This window comes from Octopus sinensis, linkage group LG13, assembly GCF_006345805.1.
Source record: "Octopus sinensis linkage group LG13, ASM634580v1, whole genome shotgun sequence".
Lineage (NCBI taxonomy): Eukaryota > Metazoa > Mollusca > Cephalopoda > Octopoda > Octopodidae > Octopus > Octopus sinensis.
The window spans coordinates 26,699,976-26,715,086 of NC_043009.1; the positions used below are offsets into that span (position 1 = coordinate 26,699,976).

At 38.2% G+C, this 15,111-nt stretch overlaps 1 protein-coding gene across 1 annotated transcript in view; it reads left to right on the forward strand.

Annotated features, from left to right (window-relative positions):
* LOC115218574 overlaps nt 1–9,955 on the forward strand; it is a gene marked incomplete at its 5' end in the record, with an annotated part of 25,568 nt that extends 15,613 nt beyond the window's left edge. The window contains 4 exon segments of the mRNA XM_029788465.2: nt 3,517–3,693; nt 5,619–6,047; nt 8,602–9,554; nt 9,557–9,955. Coding sequence (XP_029644325.2) covers nt 3,517–3,693; nt 5,619–6,047; nt 8,602–9,554; nt 9,557–9,934 — 1,937 coding nt within the window.
* Between the last annotated feature and the right edge of the window lie 5,156 nt (nt 9,956–15,111).

A 15,111-nucleotide genomic window follows, 5' to 3' on the forward strand; every position in this document is an offset into this window, starting at 1 on the left:
ATATGTATGTATATATGTATGTATGTATATATGTATGTATATATATATGTATGTATATATATATGTATGTATATATATATGCATGCATATATATATGCATGCATATGTATGTATATATATGTATATATATATGCATATATATGTATGTATATATATGCATATATATGTATATATATGCATATATGTATGTATATATGTATGTATATATATATATGCATGCATATATATGCATATATGTATATATATGTATGTATATATGTATGTATATATATATGCATGCATATATATGCATATATGTATTTATATGCATAAATATGTATATATATGTATATTCATATATGCATATATATGTATATTCATATATGCATATATATGTACACACACACTTCGAGCTTCGGCGCAGTTTCTGTCTGCCTAAATAAGAGTAAGAAACAAAAGATAAAAAAATAGAAATAATAAACCCTGAGGCTGCTTAAAGATTTTTGCACTGAACCTGCATGGCACTGCACTTCCCCATTCACAATAATATGTCGTCGGAATATCGCTGAGAAATGAATTGAAGAACTAAAACAGCTGCTGGTGAAATTTGGGTTTGTTGTAAAATTAACAAATGATGCAGGATGCATTTGTTTGGCAAAGGATTCGAGCTGTGACTCTGTGTTGGACCTGAAGCCACTATATCGTGAAAATCGTTTTGGGCATTTAAAAACACACAAAAACTGTTTGATACTCTTTAGATTCAAATCTTGGAGTGTCAAAATTTTTATCGCAAAATTGTAATCCAGTCACTGACACAGTTCCATTGTTGCTGAGAAAGTATGTCTCATAATTGTGAGAGGAAATTTTTGAAAATTCAACAAAATAGATGACAAGTGAATTTAATAATTTTTGTGAGTTTTAGATGACCAACATGGACATTTTACAACAGAAGTTGAGTATTAGGAAACGGAGATTAAAACGTGCTGTTGTTTTTTAAAATAAATTTTTCTTTATATAAATATTTCTTGCAGTAAAATCACGTGAGCGGACAGACTAGCGGATGTTGTTATACATCGCTGGTCACAATGCGCTTGGCATAGTTTTTTAGCTTTCGAGCGATCCTGGCCCGCTTGCCAGGCGAGTAGGCCACGGAAGGCTAGTTCGTTGCAGGGTGACCCATTTACAGCCGAAAGGACTGAGAAAACGTGAAATGAAGTGTTTTGTTAAAGAACACAACGTGTCTCTCGGTCCGGGAATCGAACCTGCGATCTAACGGTCGTGGTACAGCACCCTAACAACTAGACAACGTGCCTTCACAATTATTGAAATAAATATAAAGTCGCCTTGAGTTGTTAATTAAAACTTTCGAACAAATAGCCTCATCTTTTACGGTTTTGTTTGTATTTTCTTCCACACACCAATAAACATTCCTTGATATCACATGAATTAATCACTTTATCCCAGTGCTTCTGAGATAATCTCAGGACAGAAAGAGGCCAGCAAAGTAAGTTGTAAATAAAGAGACAGAAAGCAACGACAAACCGCAGCTGTGTCTTTTCCAAGGAAATCAAAAACATTCAAACTTTCAAATGATTCATTTTCTTGTCTTCCGTTACTCTCGTCCTACAAATCGACTCAAAGCACAACCCCACTATGGTGCTCCCCTAAGATTCTTCTTTTATCTGACAACACATCAAGACGTAATAACTACTGAATATGAAAATAACAGATTAAAATTATAGTACTCCCCCCCAGTCCACGCTTCTCAGAGTAGGCAAGACCCCACAACTATATTAAATACATCTTTTATTTTCTTAATTTATTGTAATCTGAATACTTACCACTGAATAAACAACATTAGTAAGTAATTCGGGATGGCCTTAGACATGTATCGCCTTAGACATGTATCGCGCAACTCCACCGTAGTATGGACATACATTGATATCATGTGAACTAGTCCGTTTGCCTAACGGTTATTTGAGCCTTGTGCGTAATGTGTAAGCTTAGGAGAGCAGAAGAGACTAGCAGAGTAAATTGTGAATAAGATAGCAAAAAGGTAACAAGAAGCCATTGCTATATCTTCTCCAAATCATAAATCTCCAAACTTTGGTATGAAGGTCCATGAACACCGATGCTTGTAGACATGGCAGAGAGAGAGAGAGAGAGAGAGAGAGAGAGAGAGAGAGAGAGCAAATAGCTTACTTAAACTAGTGCAACTGGATAAAATGCAAATATTCAATACTTTTTTTAATACTTATAGTTTACCAGAGGCCCAGTATGGCCGAATGGTTGGCTCATAAAGTGCTGGGACTTGCACTTACATAGTGTGGACTGCTGAGCACATTTTATGAAAATAAGACTACCATGCACACATAAAAAAACAAAAACTAGTTAAAATATCTTCTTAGTATATAATGGTGGCAAGTTTTATCATCTGAACAGTCATTAGTTGAACTATTAGTCCTCTTGCATTCTGGGGGGGGGTATCTGAGCGTTTGAATGACATTAGACTCCCCCCCCCCCCAACAAACGCCCATAAATTAAATGCATCTATCTGGGCCACGATCGTGGCCTGTCGACCTGTGCCTGACGGTCACTATCGTGGCCCATCGCGCTTTATGTGTTAAGAAGTTCGCTTCGAAAAATCGTGGGTTCGATTTCCTTGCGTGGCATCTTGAGAAAATGTCGTTTTCTATTCTGGTTGCCTCGTATTTTGTAAGTGGAATTGGAAACATAAAAATTGCCGGGTAGATTGTACCAGGAATTCAAAAAGGAGCTATTTTGTCTGTGGAATGTTCAACCACTTGGATGTTAATTCAAGAACAGGTAATTCAGTAGATCAGATTAATGGCGGAATACTTAGCAGTCTGAATCGATAAAATAATATCCGTCATTTACTGTTGTCTATTTAATTGACTCCTTGTCAACTTTGAGGAGTTTTATGATATAGTAACGTTCATTATAACCCATCATACACACACACATACCTCCCTTACATCCAACAGAAGGCATTTGATACAACTCTGGAAAGTTAGTTTTTTTTTTTCTCTCTCCGTATATACAACAATTCTCCTTTTGCTCTGTTCAATTATTGTTGCTGTTGTAGCTTTTGTTGTGTTTAATGTCAGACAGGTCAGACTTGATCGAGCAGATCTTTGATCAAGGCATTCCAACCATCATCATTCAATCTTATTTTTAGGTATATTGCTTTTAAAGATCATATTATTCAACATGTCTTTCTTTTTCTTAAATTGCTAAATTATGATTAAAGTGAGGTTTTTTCCAATATTTCTAGAAAGCCAAACGTCACATAGTGGCTCACCGTTCATTTAATCAGTTATTTTCCCTGTTGTAGTAGGATGAAATATCTCGAGGGGTCACCCATGTCTACCAAGTTTCAAACATCAGTTCTCTTTAACATTTTTCTCGCCCTTTCACAATGAGAAGGAGATATAGAAATACCATTCATTATAATTGGGTTTCCTATTTCAGTTTCAGTATGTTTTTTTCTTATTCTTTGTGTTTTCTCTGTTACAGTGATCACTGTAGACGGTAACTGGAACAAGTGGTCTTCATGGGCTACATGTACCACCACATGTGGTCGTGGGAAACAGAATCGGTTTCGGCTCTGTAATCAACCTCCTCCATCAAAAGGAGGGCGTTTCTGTGTTGGAGAACCTGTAGAATGGAAAGATTGCTTCGTAAATTGCACCAGTAAGTTGTTGTTGTTGTTGTTGCTGTTGTTCGTGTGTTTTTTGCTTTCTTTGTTGTTGTTTGACCTGATCGAGGAGTCTTGCGATCAAAGATATTCCAACTGTGTCCATTTCGTTTTAATGGGGTTTCCGTGCTTCCCAACCACAATGGTTCCTGGTTCAGTTCCACTGCATAGCACCTTAGACGAAACTTATAAGCCACAAGCCAACCAACGCTTTATGAGCAGATTTAGTAGACGGAAACCGAACGAGCTTGTCGTGTGTGTGTGTGTGTGTCCACCACCGCTTGACAGTCGGTGTAGGTATGTTTGGGGCCCGCGTTGGTATGTTTGCGGTCTGCGCAACTCAGCGGTTCAGCAACAGAAACTGATAGAATAAGTACCAGGATTTTTTAAAATCCTGAGGTTGATTCATTCAGCTAAAATTTCTTGAGGCGGTGCCCCAGCATGGCCGCAGTCTAATGACTGAAGTAAGAAATTAAAGAATGAAAAGATATACTGTACTTAGGATTACTTTATCCAATGCATTTGTAGTTGTTGTTTAGCCCTAGGCCAGTTCCAGGAGGTTGATGATTAAAATTATTGCATCTGTAATCATCCAGTCTTTTTTTCGTTTGTTTGTTTCTTTTTTTTTTTTGTTTTCTTCTTTTGCAGTTATATCCCAGACTGCGGTGTGTCTTTTGTTTTTATAAAATGTTATGTTTTGATTTAGTAGGACATTTAGCCGCTATTTCTAGCAGATCGAACCGCAATCATTTAGCGTCTCTCGCATAATTGTTAGAACTCAATCACACACGCGCGCGCAGACACTCACACGTTTTGTGTATTAATTCCAAAAAGAAAAAAAGTAAAAGCTAAAATGAAGATGGAGCAGGACCCGGTTGCCCAAGCCTTCAGTTCTTTAGTTTCGCTTATGCCAAGGCTTCATAAGTGGGGAAGTGAGGAGGGGCTATGAAGATTGAAAGTGGCGGAAAGGGACGGAGAAATTACTGTGTTTAATAAAATTTAAGATGGTTTAAAACTTTTTTTACCTTGTCCAACAGACACCATGATGAAGAAAGAAATTCAATGGATGCAAAATTGTTTTTGCTTTGTTTTCGTTTGTTTTTTTTTTCTCTTTTTTTTTTTGCTTTTGTTTATGTTGTTTCATTAATAAAGATGGTATAAAAAGTTCTTTTGAATTATTTTGCTTCAGTGGTGAAAGAGAGTCAGGTATGTTCTTTGCTTAAGGCCTTCTAGCTTATGTTACATCTCAACTACAATGTGAAGAATATATTGCGGATGAGAGGTATCAATTGTTTTGTCCGAGACAGACTGACAGTTACAATGGTTATTAAGCGAATTAAGTGAAATTCTTTCCAAAGTTCATAGAAACCGCATCACAAAATTTGAATGTTTTTTTTTTCTTTTTCCAGAAATAGTTTAACATTTCATTCTTGATGTACTTTTCTTTTTGCTTCTTTCATTTCATCATTTATCTATCTAAGGCACTGGGCTGTCAGAATCGTTGGCGCATCAGACAAAATGCTTTGCAGCATTTCTTTCGACCCTTTACGTGCTGAGCTCGAATCCCATCGAAATCAACTTTGCCTTTCATCTTTTTCGGGTCAATAAAATAAAGTACCAACCAAATACTAAGGTCGACGAAATGGACTATCCACCCACTGCCTAAAATTTCTGACCTTGTGCCAAAATTTGATACAGTAAAGCAGCAAGCTAGCAGAATTAACAGACTCTCCGAACAAAATATTTAGCAGCTCTTACTCCGATTCTTTACGTTTTGAGTCCAAATTCCACCGAGGTCGACTTTGCCCTCCATTCTTTCGGGGTCAAATACAGATGCAATTGACTTACCCAAATTTGCTGACCTTGCGCCAAAATGAGAAAGATTTATTTATTTATTTATTTATTGTTTATTTATTTGCAGGAACGACTCCGAAGACTCCATTGAAGCCAGTGAAAACAAACGGTTCGTGTGTTTGTGGTTGTGTTTTGTCGAATCAGACAGGTTTCATTACAGCAACGGAAGAATGTTCAGGCCTCAGTGTATGGTTTATCAAAGTCGCCCGCCACCATCGGATTACGCTTCTGTTCCAATACGCCAACCTAAGATCATCGACTCAGTGGATTAAAGTACGAGACGGTTTGGCAACGAATGCCAAACTTATAGCGTTCAGTGAGGTTGAAGGAATTCCCGACTCGGTGACCTCTTCGTCGAATGACATGCGCGTTGAATTCAAAACATCATCATCACGCGATTCATCATCTTCTCGAGAGATACAGCAACAACTGACCGACGATGGCAGAATTGGGCAGTCTTACCTCTACGGTTTTGTGGCTAACTACACAATATCAGGTATGTCTAGAAATAGTTTGTTTTGTTTTTAGTGTAGCGTTGACGGAGAACCAGACAATAACAAAGCCCTCCTCCTCCATTTTCCCCCTTTTCTCTCTCTCTCTCTCTATATATATATATATATATACCTTCGAAACACGGAGTAGACGAAACAGAGGCGGCTGAAGAAGGGGAATTTTCCTTGTGTTGTATGTCTTGTACTCTGTTTTTTTTCTTTGTTTAAAAAAATGTCCGTTTCCTTGGTTTTGTTTTTGTGTTTTCGTTTCTCATTGTGTTCGACGTTTTTTTTTTTGGTGTCCTATACCCATATATGCATGTATATATACATATAGATGTAGGTACGTACATATATGTATGTATATATGCATATGTTTTATTTATTATTTTGTTATTATATGATGGAACGCCACGCATCCTCTTCCAAGTAAGTTATATATATATATATATATATATATATATATATCTCAAAGTTCTTCCATTTCAGCTGGTTTTCAGTCGTAGCCAAGATTTGCTCGTTTCTAGTATTACAACTGGAAACCGTGCCACCGCCTCTCTTTGTCCAGGAAACCCAGCAGTTAAATGAAGCACATTTTCCTCTTTGACTAAAACCTTTCTACTCTAGGCACAAGACCTGAAATTTGGGTGAGGGAGATAATTGATTACATCTACCCCAGCGTTTTACTGAAAGGCAAAGTCGACCTCGGCAGAATTTGAACTCGCAACGCTAAGCATTTCGTCCAGCGTGCCAACGATTCTACCAGCTCGCCGCCTTCTTTAACTAAAACCTTATCAACTTCAACTTCTACTCGAAGAGGAAAATGAGGGTGGAACGGAAGAAGCTGCGCTTCGGTTAATCCAGTAAAAGGTAGTTGAGGATGGCGAGTAAGGCCCAAGTGAAATGGGGTCACGATTTAGCATGCAGACCTATTTATTAACAGTCGGATGAGGAGGGGCACATTACTTTGACAGTTAGATTAATCCAAGACCGGAGGAGGCGGCTTCACATTCCACTACTGTTCTGCGGTCGGACACGGTGGTGCTGCTGCCTACGTGAGGGGTCGGGCGCGGTGTTCGAGTTCGAGTGGGGAGAGTGCAACCTAAAGTGGAGACTGAGTGGTTGATAGCAACTGTTCTGGCTGCCACTGGGGACGGTCTAGATTTGGGGCCAGTAGGAGGAACAAGCATGTTGGACTGGTGGGGATGCGGTGTAGAGATGTGGATTTTTTCACTTTGATGACATTGAAGGAGTCTCCTGCCAGATGGAGATTGCGGAGGAGGGTTTGCTTTAAGTTCTTGATGGTCTGCAAAAGGAGTATCGATGCGGAGGGAGGAGTATCATGGTGGAAGGGGCATGTGAGGGTGGGGCTGCCCGGAGAGAGGTTTAATGAGGATGACAGGGGTGTTCTGGTGAGTGAGGACGGATATGAGGTGTTCATAGATGCATGCGGCGGATTGGTGGGTGTGATTGACGGGCTGTGGTTGTGTGACACACCGCCGCCCGTAGTGGAATATGAAGAATTAAGAAGAATGGAGATACAATTATGAGCAATATAGAAAGAAAAAAAACGATTTAAATAAAAGAGAGAGGAAAAACTGTCCAAAATCATGCGTAAATGTAACCACTCGACTTCAGGGTTCGAGTGGGCATTGCGCCTCATCATTATTCATAATTTCATTCGTCTATTTTTATTTTTATTCTTTGCTCGATTTCCTTTTTCATATTTGTAATTTCCCCGTTTTTATGTTTTGTATTGTCTTTTGTGCTGTATAAACCTCTATATTAAGCCCCTTGGGGGTAATAAAAAAAACACGAGGACGTTTGTGTTGCCTTGACAGAGGTTTGCGCTTTCTCAGTGCTCTTGTTTTTACGTTCTTTCTCGTTTCGTAATCTGTCCTTGCAATGTCCCTTTATCCGTTTACCCTTATAGTAATTTATAATCATCACTGTTATTGTTGTTGTTTCAAATTTTGCTACAAGGCCAGCAATTTTTTTAGGGGAGAGTTTAGTCCATGACATCGACCCCAATGCTCAGCTGGAACTTTATTTTATCAACCCCGAAAGAATGAAAAGGAAAGTTGACCACGGAAGGATTTGAACTCACAAGAATCAATTTTCCCTTTCTTCCTTTCGAGATCAATACTGGGCTCGATATAATCGACTTTCCCCTCCCCTCAAAAACAACTGGCTCTGTGCCAAAATTTGAAACCATTATTATTATTATTGATTATTAATTATTTTAAATTATTATTATTATTGATTATTATCATTATTATTATTATTATTGGTTATTGATTATTAATTATTATTGATTACCAATTATTATCAATTGTTATTGAATATCAATTATTATCAATTATTGATTGTTAATTATTATCAATTATCAACTATTAATTATTATTGATTATTGGTTATTAATTATTATGAATTATTGGTTATTAATTATTATTAATTATTGATTATTAATTATTATTAATTATTGATTATTAATGATTATTAATTATTCGATATTAATTATTATTCATTATTCATTATTAATTATTATTATTATTGCAGTTATCAATGCATCTGCTGCCGCCGCCCTTGTTCCACGATCATTGATGGTAAAAGAACCTGAATGGGAGAATACTATTGTTGCTGTTGGCATCATCATCTGCGTTATGACCCTGGTTGCAAGTGTTGGCTGTGGCATCTACCATCGCTTCTACGGCCAACAATGGCATAAATACACCGTCGCTTCACAAGGCGACAACAGCCCGTATCACGTCAAAAGCAGTGCTCCCAGTAGCCCGACCAGTGCTGCCGGAAACGCTACCATTGAACATGATATGGAAGCCCCGCTCACAAAATCAGTAAGTACCAAGCGCAAAAAGCAAGACAGCGGCACACCAGTGCTTGCTTCGCCTCACACGTCAGTGTCCAGCGCTTCAAGCCTTTTGGGGCACTCGCGGAAAATAGAAACCAAAGCCGAAGTACTGTCACCGGCTAATCTATCTAGCCCCTACACAACACATCCAATAGACCACGGTCCCAATAGCCTTAATTCGAGCCCGTCAGCAAAAAATCGCTCACCTAAAGTCCATCCAGTGGATTACAAGAAGAAAAGAAAAGGTTCTTCTACCGATAAAGGCTCGAATCTCGATTTAGGCGAACGCATCGTACTCGGTTCGTCAGGGACGCCATCTTCTTCACAGGCTAACAGCAACATGCCACTAGTAAAATCACCCGCTAGTATCACCGATACCTCATCGACTAAATCAACTAAAAGTGATATGGATAAAGTACAAAAAAGAGATAAATCAAAACACTTCCGGCTTCCTACGCCGAAAGGAAGTAATAGAAATTCTGATGGCATTCCGTTAATGACTTTACAGAGAAGTCAGATTATGATCTCAAGACTTTATCTCGAAGTAGCAGTCGGGAAGATTCCATGCACTCGGGTAAAAATACCACAACGGCATTTGTCGGTGGTGACAGTAAGCCGAAACGGCCAACTAGCCTCGTGAAAGAGGACCATAACTTACCTTTCAAAAAAGCCTCGCCAATGGCGGCTAAAAAGAAACCTCCATTGGATTATAGTCCAAGACTGCTTGATTCGCAACGTATTTCAAAACCAGACGGACAAAGTCCAGAACTTTTAAGAGGGGATAAAACCCCGAGAAGCATGACTCCTCTGAGTGTTAGAAGCTTAAAAACTCTTTCTCCGACTCGTAGTATCCTAACTTCATCGGATGCGACATCAGAGGGCTGTGAACTGGAATATGATGACTTTATAATGGATGATCCTTTCTCCTACTTTGATACAGAAGACACTCTCAAGCTTCGATGGCAGGGTACAGAAAAGATAGGAACGTTAAAACCATCTGATTCTACCCTGACGTTTGATTAAATTTATTGTCCCACAGTCCAAGTATGTCTCGTTGTTATTGATATTTATTTCATTGAAAACAATGTTATTGGTTTCATTTATTGGTGTACGGCCACGCTGGAACAGCACCAATCTGTGTAACTTACAAAAGCTTTCACCACAAAAACACATGACATCTTTTTTCACTATATTTATTGTTGTTATTATTATTAAGGCAGCGAGTTGGCAGAATCGTTTGCACGCTGGACGAAATACCTAGCGGTATTTCGTCTGCCGCTACGTTCTGAGTTCAAATTCCGCCGAGGTCGACTTTGTCTTTCATCCTTTCGGGGTCGATTAAATAAGTACCAGTTACGCACTGGGGTCGATGTAATCGACTTAATCCGTGTGTCTGTCCTTGTTTGTCCCCTCTGTGTTTAACCCCTTGTGGGTAGTAAAGAAATAGGTATTTCGTCTGCCGCTACGTTCTGAGTTCAAATTCCCCCAAGGTCGACTTTACCTTTCATCCTTTCGGGGTCGATAAATTAAGTACCAGTTGAGTACTGGGGTCGATGTAATTGACTATCCCCTCCCCCAAATTTCAGGCCTTGCGCCTATAATAGAAAGGTTATTATTATTATTTTTATTATTATTATCATTATTATTATTAACGTTGTTAATTATAATAATTACTGTTAAGTTTAGCAATGGATAATCAGTAAATGGTCAACTTTTTTATTCCATTCTTCCTGGAATCGATAAAATAAAATGTCAATCAAATACTGTGAGAGATCAATTAAATTGACCAGCAAGTTAAGTCCTTCCCTTAGTATCTCATTTGTTGGGGTACCCGGGTATTTTTATCAATGTTTTCCACTCCTCTCTCTCTCTCTCACTATCTCTCTTTCTCCCTCTCTCTCTCTCACTATCTCTCTTTCTCCCTCTCTCTCTCTCTTTCTCCCTCTCTCTCTCTTTCTCTCTCCCTACCTAAGTATCGGTTTCAACTTCCTTTCAAGTATTTTATTGAGTCTGGTGGAGCCCATCTCCTCCCCCAGGATTTCAGTGTCGCAGGATCCCAAAAGTCTGATCTGCTTTTGACGGGTTTTGTTTTTCTTTTAATCCTACGGGGATACCTCACACACACACGCACACACACACACACACACACACACACACACACACACACATCTGTCGTAAGGTAAACCATTTGAGATTTCAACTACTCCCTGACAACATAGTTACAAGCTGCGGAATTCCAACAAAGAGAAAAGATATTAGTATTACCTAATATAGATTCTTGTTTACTGATCCTATAATATTTCGGGAAAGATACCCCCTTTTGAAATAGAAAATAATGAAAGACTTCGGAGAAATGAGTTGCAATGTGAATATATACAGTGTGGGGGGGGGGGGGGATGAAGTTGAACTGGATCCAGAGTTCTTAAGGTCTATTTATATTTATTGTTTTCAGATATACACGTATGAAAGTAAATAGAAACTAATATGGTAAATGACCTCAATGTGTTACTGTCACTACCTCTATGCAGATATTTATGTTTTATTTATGTTTATGTTTTCCAGTTTCAGCTCTTGAGCTGTGGCCATGCTGGGGCACCGCCATTTATGTAACTTTTTTTTAGTATCAAACAAATTAGCATATAAAAGAAATTACTCCACTTTGCACTGGCACGAATTCATGCAAAGTTATTTGAGCAGTAATGAAAATCGATAATGGACTGCATTGAGTTACATTAGAGAAGAGTTTCTAAAGATGAAATACGCATGATGCTTCAACCAGAATTAAGTCCATTATGGAATTTCTTAGGAGGTCACTCAGAAAGTTGTTGACAATGAAACCTGTTTTTCTCTGTCTTTGTTCTTTTATTCCGCTGAACCTTACTGTTACTCTTGTTTGTTCCTTCTCGAGCCATGCCTGACTCATAGGGCCAGGTTTCCCGGTTTCCTTGACGTATAGGTCCGTCGCAGGTGAACTGCAAGATGCAGGAGGAAAGAGTGAAAGAAAGTTGTGGTGAAAGAGTCAGCAGAAGTTCGCCATTACCTTCTGCCGGAGCCGCGTGAAGCTTAGGTGTTTCGCTCATAAACACACACGTCGCCCGGTCTGAGATTCGAACCCGCGATCCCTCGACCGTTTCTCTAACCACTAAGCCACTACTGATACTATAATATACTATAAGATACTGTAATATACTATACTATAAGATACTATTCTATAAGATACTGATACTATAAGATATAATATATTATAAGATATATGGCCTCTGGAATTCCTCTAAATACACACCTTCAGAGACCGAGAGACTAATATTATGTTGCAGTGGATATAAAACGAGTAATCTTTTGCAACACTGTACGATTTAAGTAATAAGACAAAATCTGTGTTCACTTTATACAAAAGACCGTTTCAGGAGACTCTGCCAGTCGCCTGTCGTGATCCAATTCTTAAACTGCCATCATCACCATCTAGATTCTTCTCTTTCTTTCCCCTCTGTCGCTCTTTTATTATAATGCCAGACAAGACAAGCAGAGAGTCTTTTAAGGGGGTCATCCTATCAGTGGTTTTTGTGGTGTATTTCATTTTGTTAGACCACAGCGGGGTGGGCGGGCGATGAAACAGCGTTGGTAAGAGAAAAGGGAGGGGAATTGTTTAAAAAGTTTGAAAATCAACGTTTTTTTTAATTACCAAACACGAGAAAGATGGCGTTATTGTTGTTGTAGCACCAAGTCAGTTCCGATTGAAAAAATTCGATGATCAAAAGCGTTCCAGCCTTGACTACTCAGCGTTATTTTTTTCCTCAGAGTTGTGTATCTAAGAGTACATTATCAATGTACCGTCCCTTTCTTTTTAAGACAATACGATGTGTTATGAAACAGAGACGTCTCTTACTTCAAAGACAGGAACGTCGTCGTTGCTTGACCCCAGGTCAGTCATTGTCCAGTAAACCAATCAAAGACGTTACAAACCTTTTATGAGTGTGTGTGTGTGTCTCTCTCTCACACACAAATACAGTATTCAGATCAACATTATCAGTCTGGCTGTTACTTTAGCACTTCAAGTGACCACTTAAAGGACAGACACGCACACATATCCGTACAGGTATGTGTACAGATGTACCCAACGGGTTTCCACAATCATCACTTACCTTCTCAACAAGATTTATGTGAAAAGATATTTGTCCCAAAAGTCACACAAGATTGAATTCGGAACGTCGTTATTGCAAAGCGAACAACTTAACCATTTGGTCGCATATATATATATATATATATATATATATATATATATATATATATATATATATATATATATTTACACTTACATTTCAACGCCGCTCCTCTAAATGAAAGCCTTATTTGTCATTGTGGCTTTGTGGCACGAAGAAAACAGGTATTTCCGTCTACTCAAGAACACGGAAGAAAGATCCACAAGCACGCGCACAGACTGAGTCCTCAACATGTTCCATTTGTCAAAAAAGTCTACAAGGTACCAGCAGGCCTCAAGAGACACGTTCGTGTCTATAGAACATGGTTACTGCTTTATTTTACAGAACCTTCACTTGTCGTTCACGACAAGAGAATCCATCATATATATATATAATATGAATGAATATTATTCCAAACTTACAGGGAAAAATTCAATTTGGTGTGTGATATAGTTTTCCGTTCAAGCTTCTGGGTACATACGTGGAAGTTGAACGATTTGCTCAGAAGTTGGTCAAAAACCACACAAATTGCCTCTCGTCAGCCATGTTATTACGTTCAACACATTAGCGACATCAAATATCGACCAAAAAGAAAATGCAAGTTAATCATTAGCTATAGTCGCTAAAGTGTCAAAAATATTGTGCGTGTATGTATGTAATATACGCATATTATATATATATATGCATATTATATATATATATAACTAACAATATAGGATGAAGTCCCTTTCTCTACAGAAAAGGAATCCATCAGGAAGCGTGGCAGTATATTAAAAAACCGTTACGGTTGAAGTATAAACATCATATAATTAAGGGCTAAAGAGGGTTATTCTAAAGCCAATACACTGATTTATCCACTTATAATCCACTTGTTACAGGAAAATTGAAACTGAAAACGGGCAACTAACCTTTAGAAAATTTAAATTTCGTTATCTCTATATTGAATCAATTTCGGAATTAATCTTATAAAAGATATATTCTTTCTTCAGTAGAGCTTTTATTTTTAGATATAAGTGATGTACTCAAGTGTAGTTATGTTTTTAGCTTGTGCTTTTTCCATGATCATACGTGAGTATTTTATTTATATCCCATCGAAAGCTCTACTGAAGAAAGAATATATCTTTTATAAGATTAATTCCGAAATTGATTCAATATAGAGATAACGAAATTTAAATTTTCTAAAGGTTAGTTGCCCGTTTTCAGTTTCAATTTTCCTGTAACAAGTGGATTATAAGTGGATAAATCAGTGTATTGGCTTTAGAATAACCCTCTTTAGCCCTTAATTATATGATGTATATATATATATATATATATATATATATATATACGCGCGTGCGCGCGGACGGACAGAAGGCAGATTGAGAGAAATTTGTGTGTGTGTTAGGTTACTTTGTTCATTAAATTACCAACTTACATGGTCCTTCTTTGAGTTCTACAAGACTTGTGGGTTGGGGGAAGGGGAAAAAGTATCGTTAAAGTGGAAACCTGGATTAGAGAGAGAGAGAGAACTCCACTGAAGACAACCAGGGTGTTTAAACAGAGTGACGAAATACGTCCATCAGACATGTAGGGCCACATCGGAATTCGAATGAAAAAATCCAACGGCCTGGACAAATACTCACCCGGTTCCAACGACTCACCAGTCCACTCACTTGGTTTATTTATTAACCCCTGAAGGATACAAGGTAAACTTTACTTTGGCTAGATTTAAACTCCGAACGGAGTGAGGTGGCGACACATGGAGTCCGACGTTCTGATTACACCAGTCCACTTCTTTGGTTTGGTATTTATCTAATGACCCCAAAATGATAAAAGGTAAGATTTGAACTTACCTTTTGGTAGAATTTGAACTCAGAAAGAAAGAAACCGAGATAAATACCGTAAGACAGCTCATCGACGTTCTAACGCTTCTACCAATTTGCCGTTAAGGCATGATGGCCATGACCGTAAGGCCTTTTGAGCACAAGTTTTCTTGATTTCCAAACAGTCAACAACAACGAC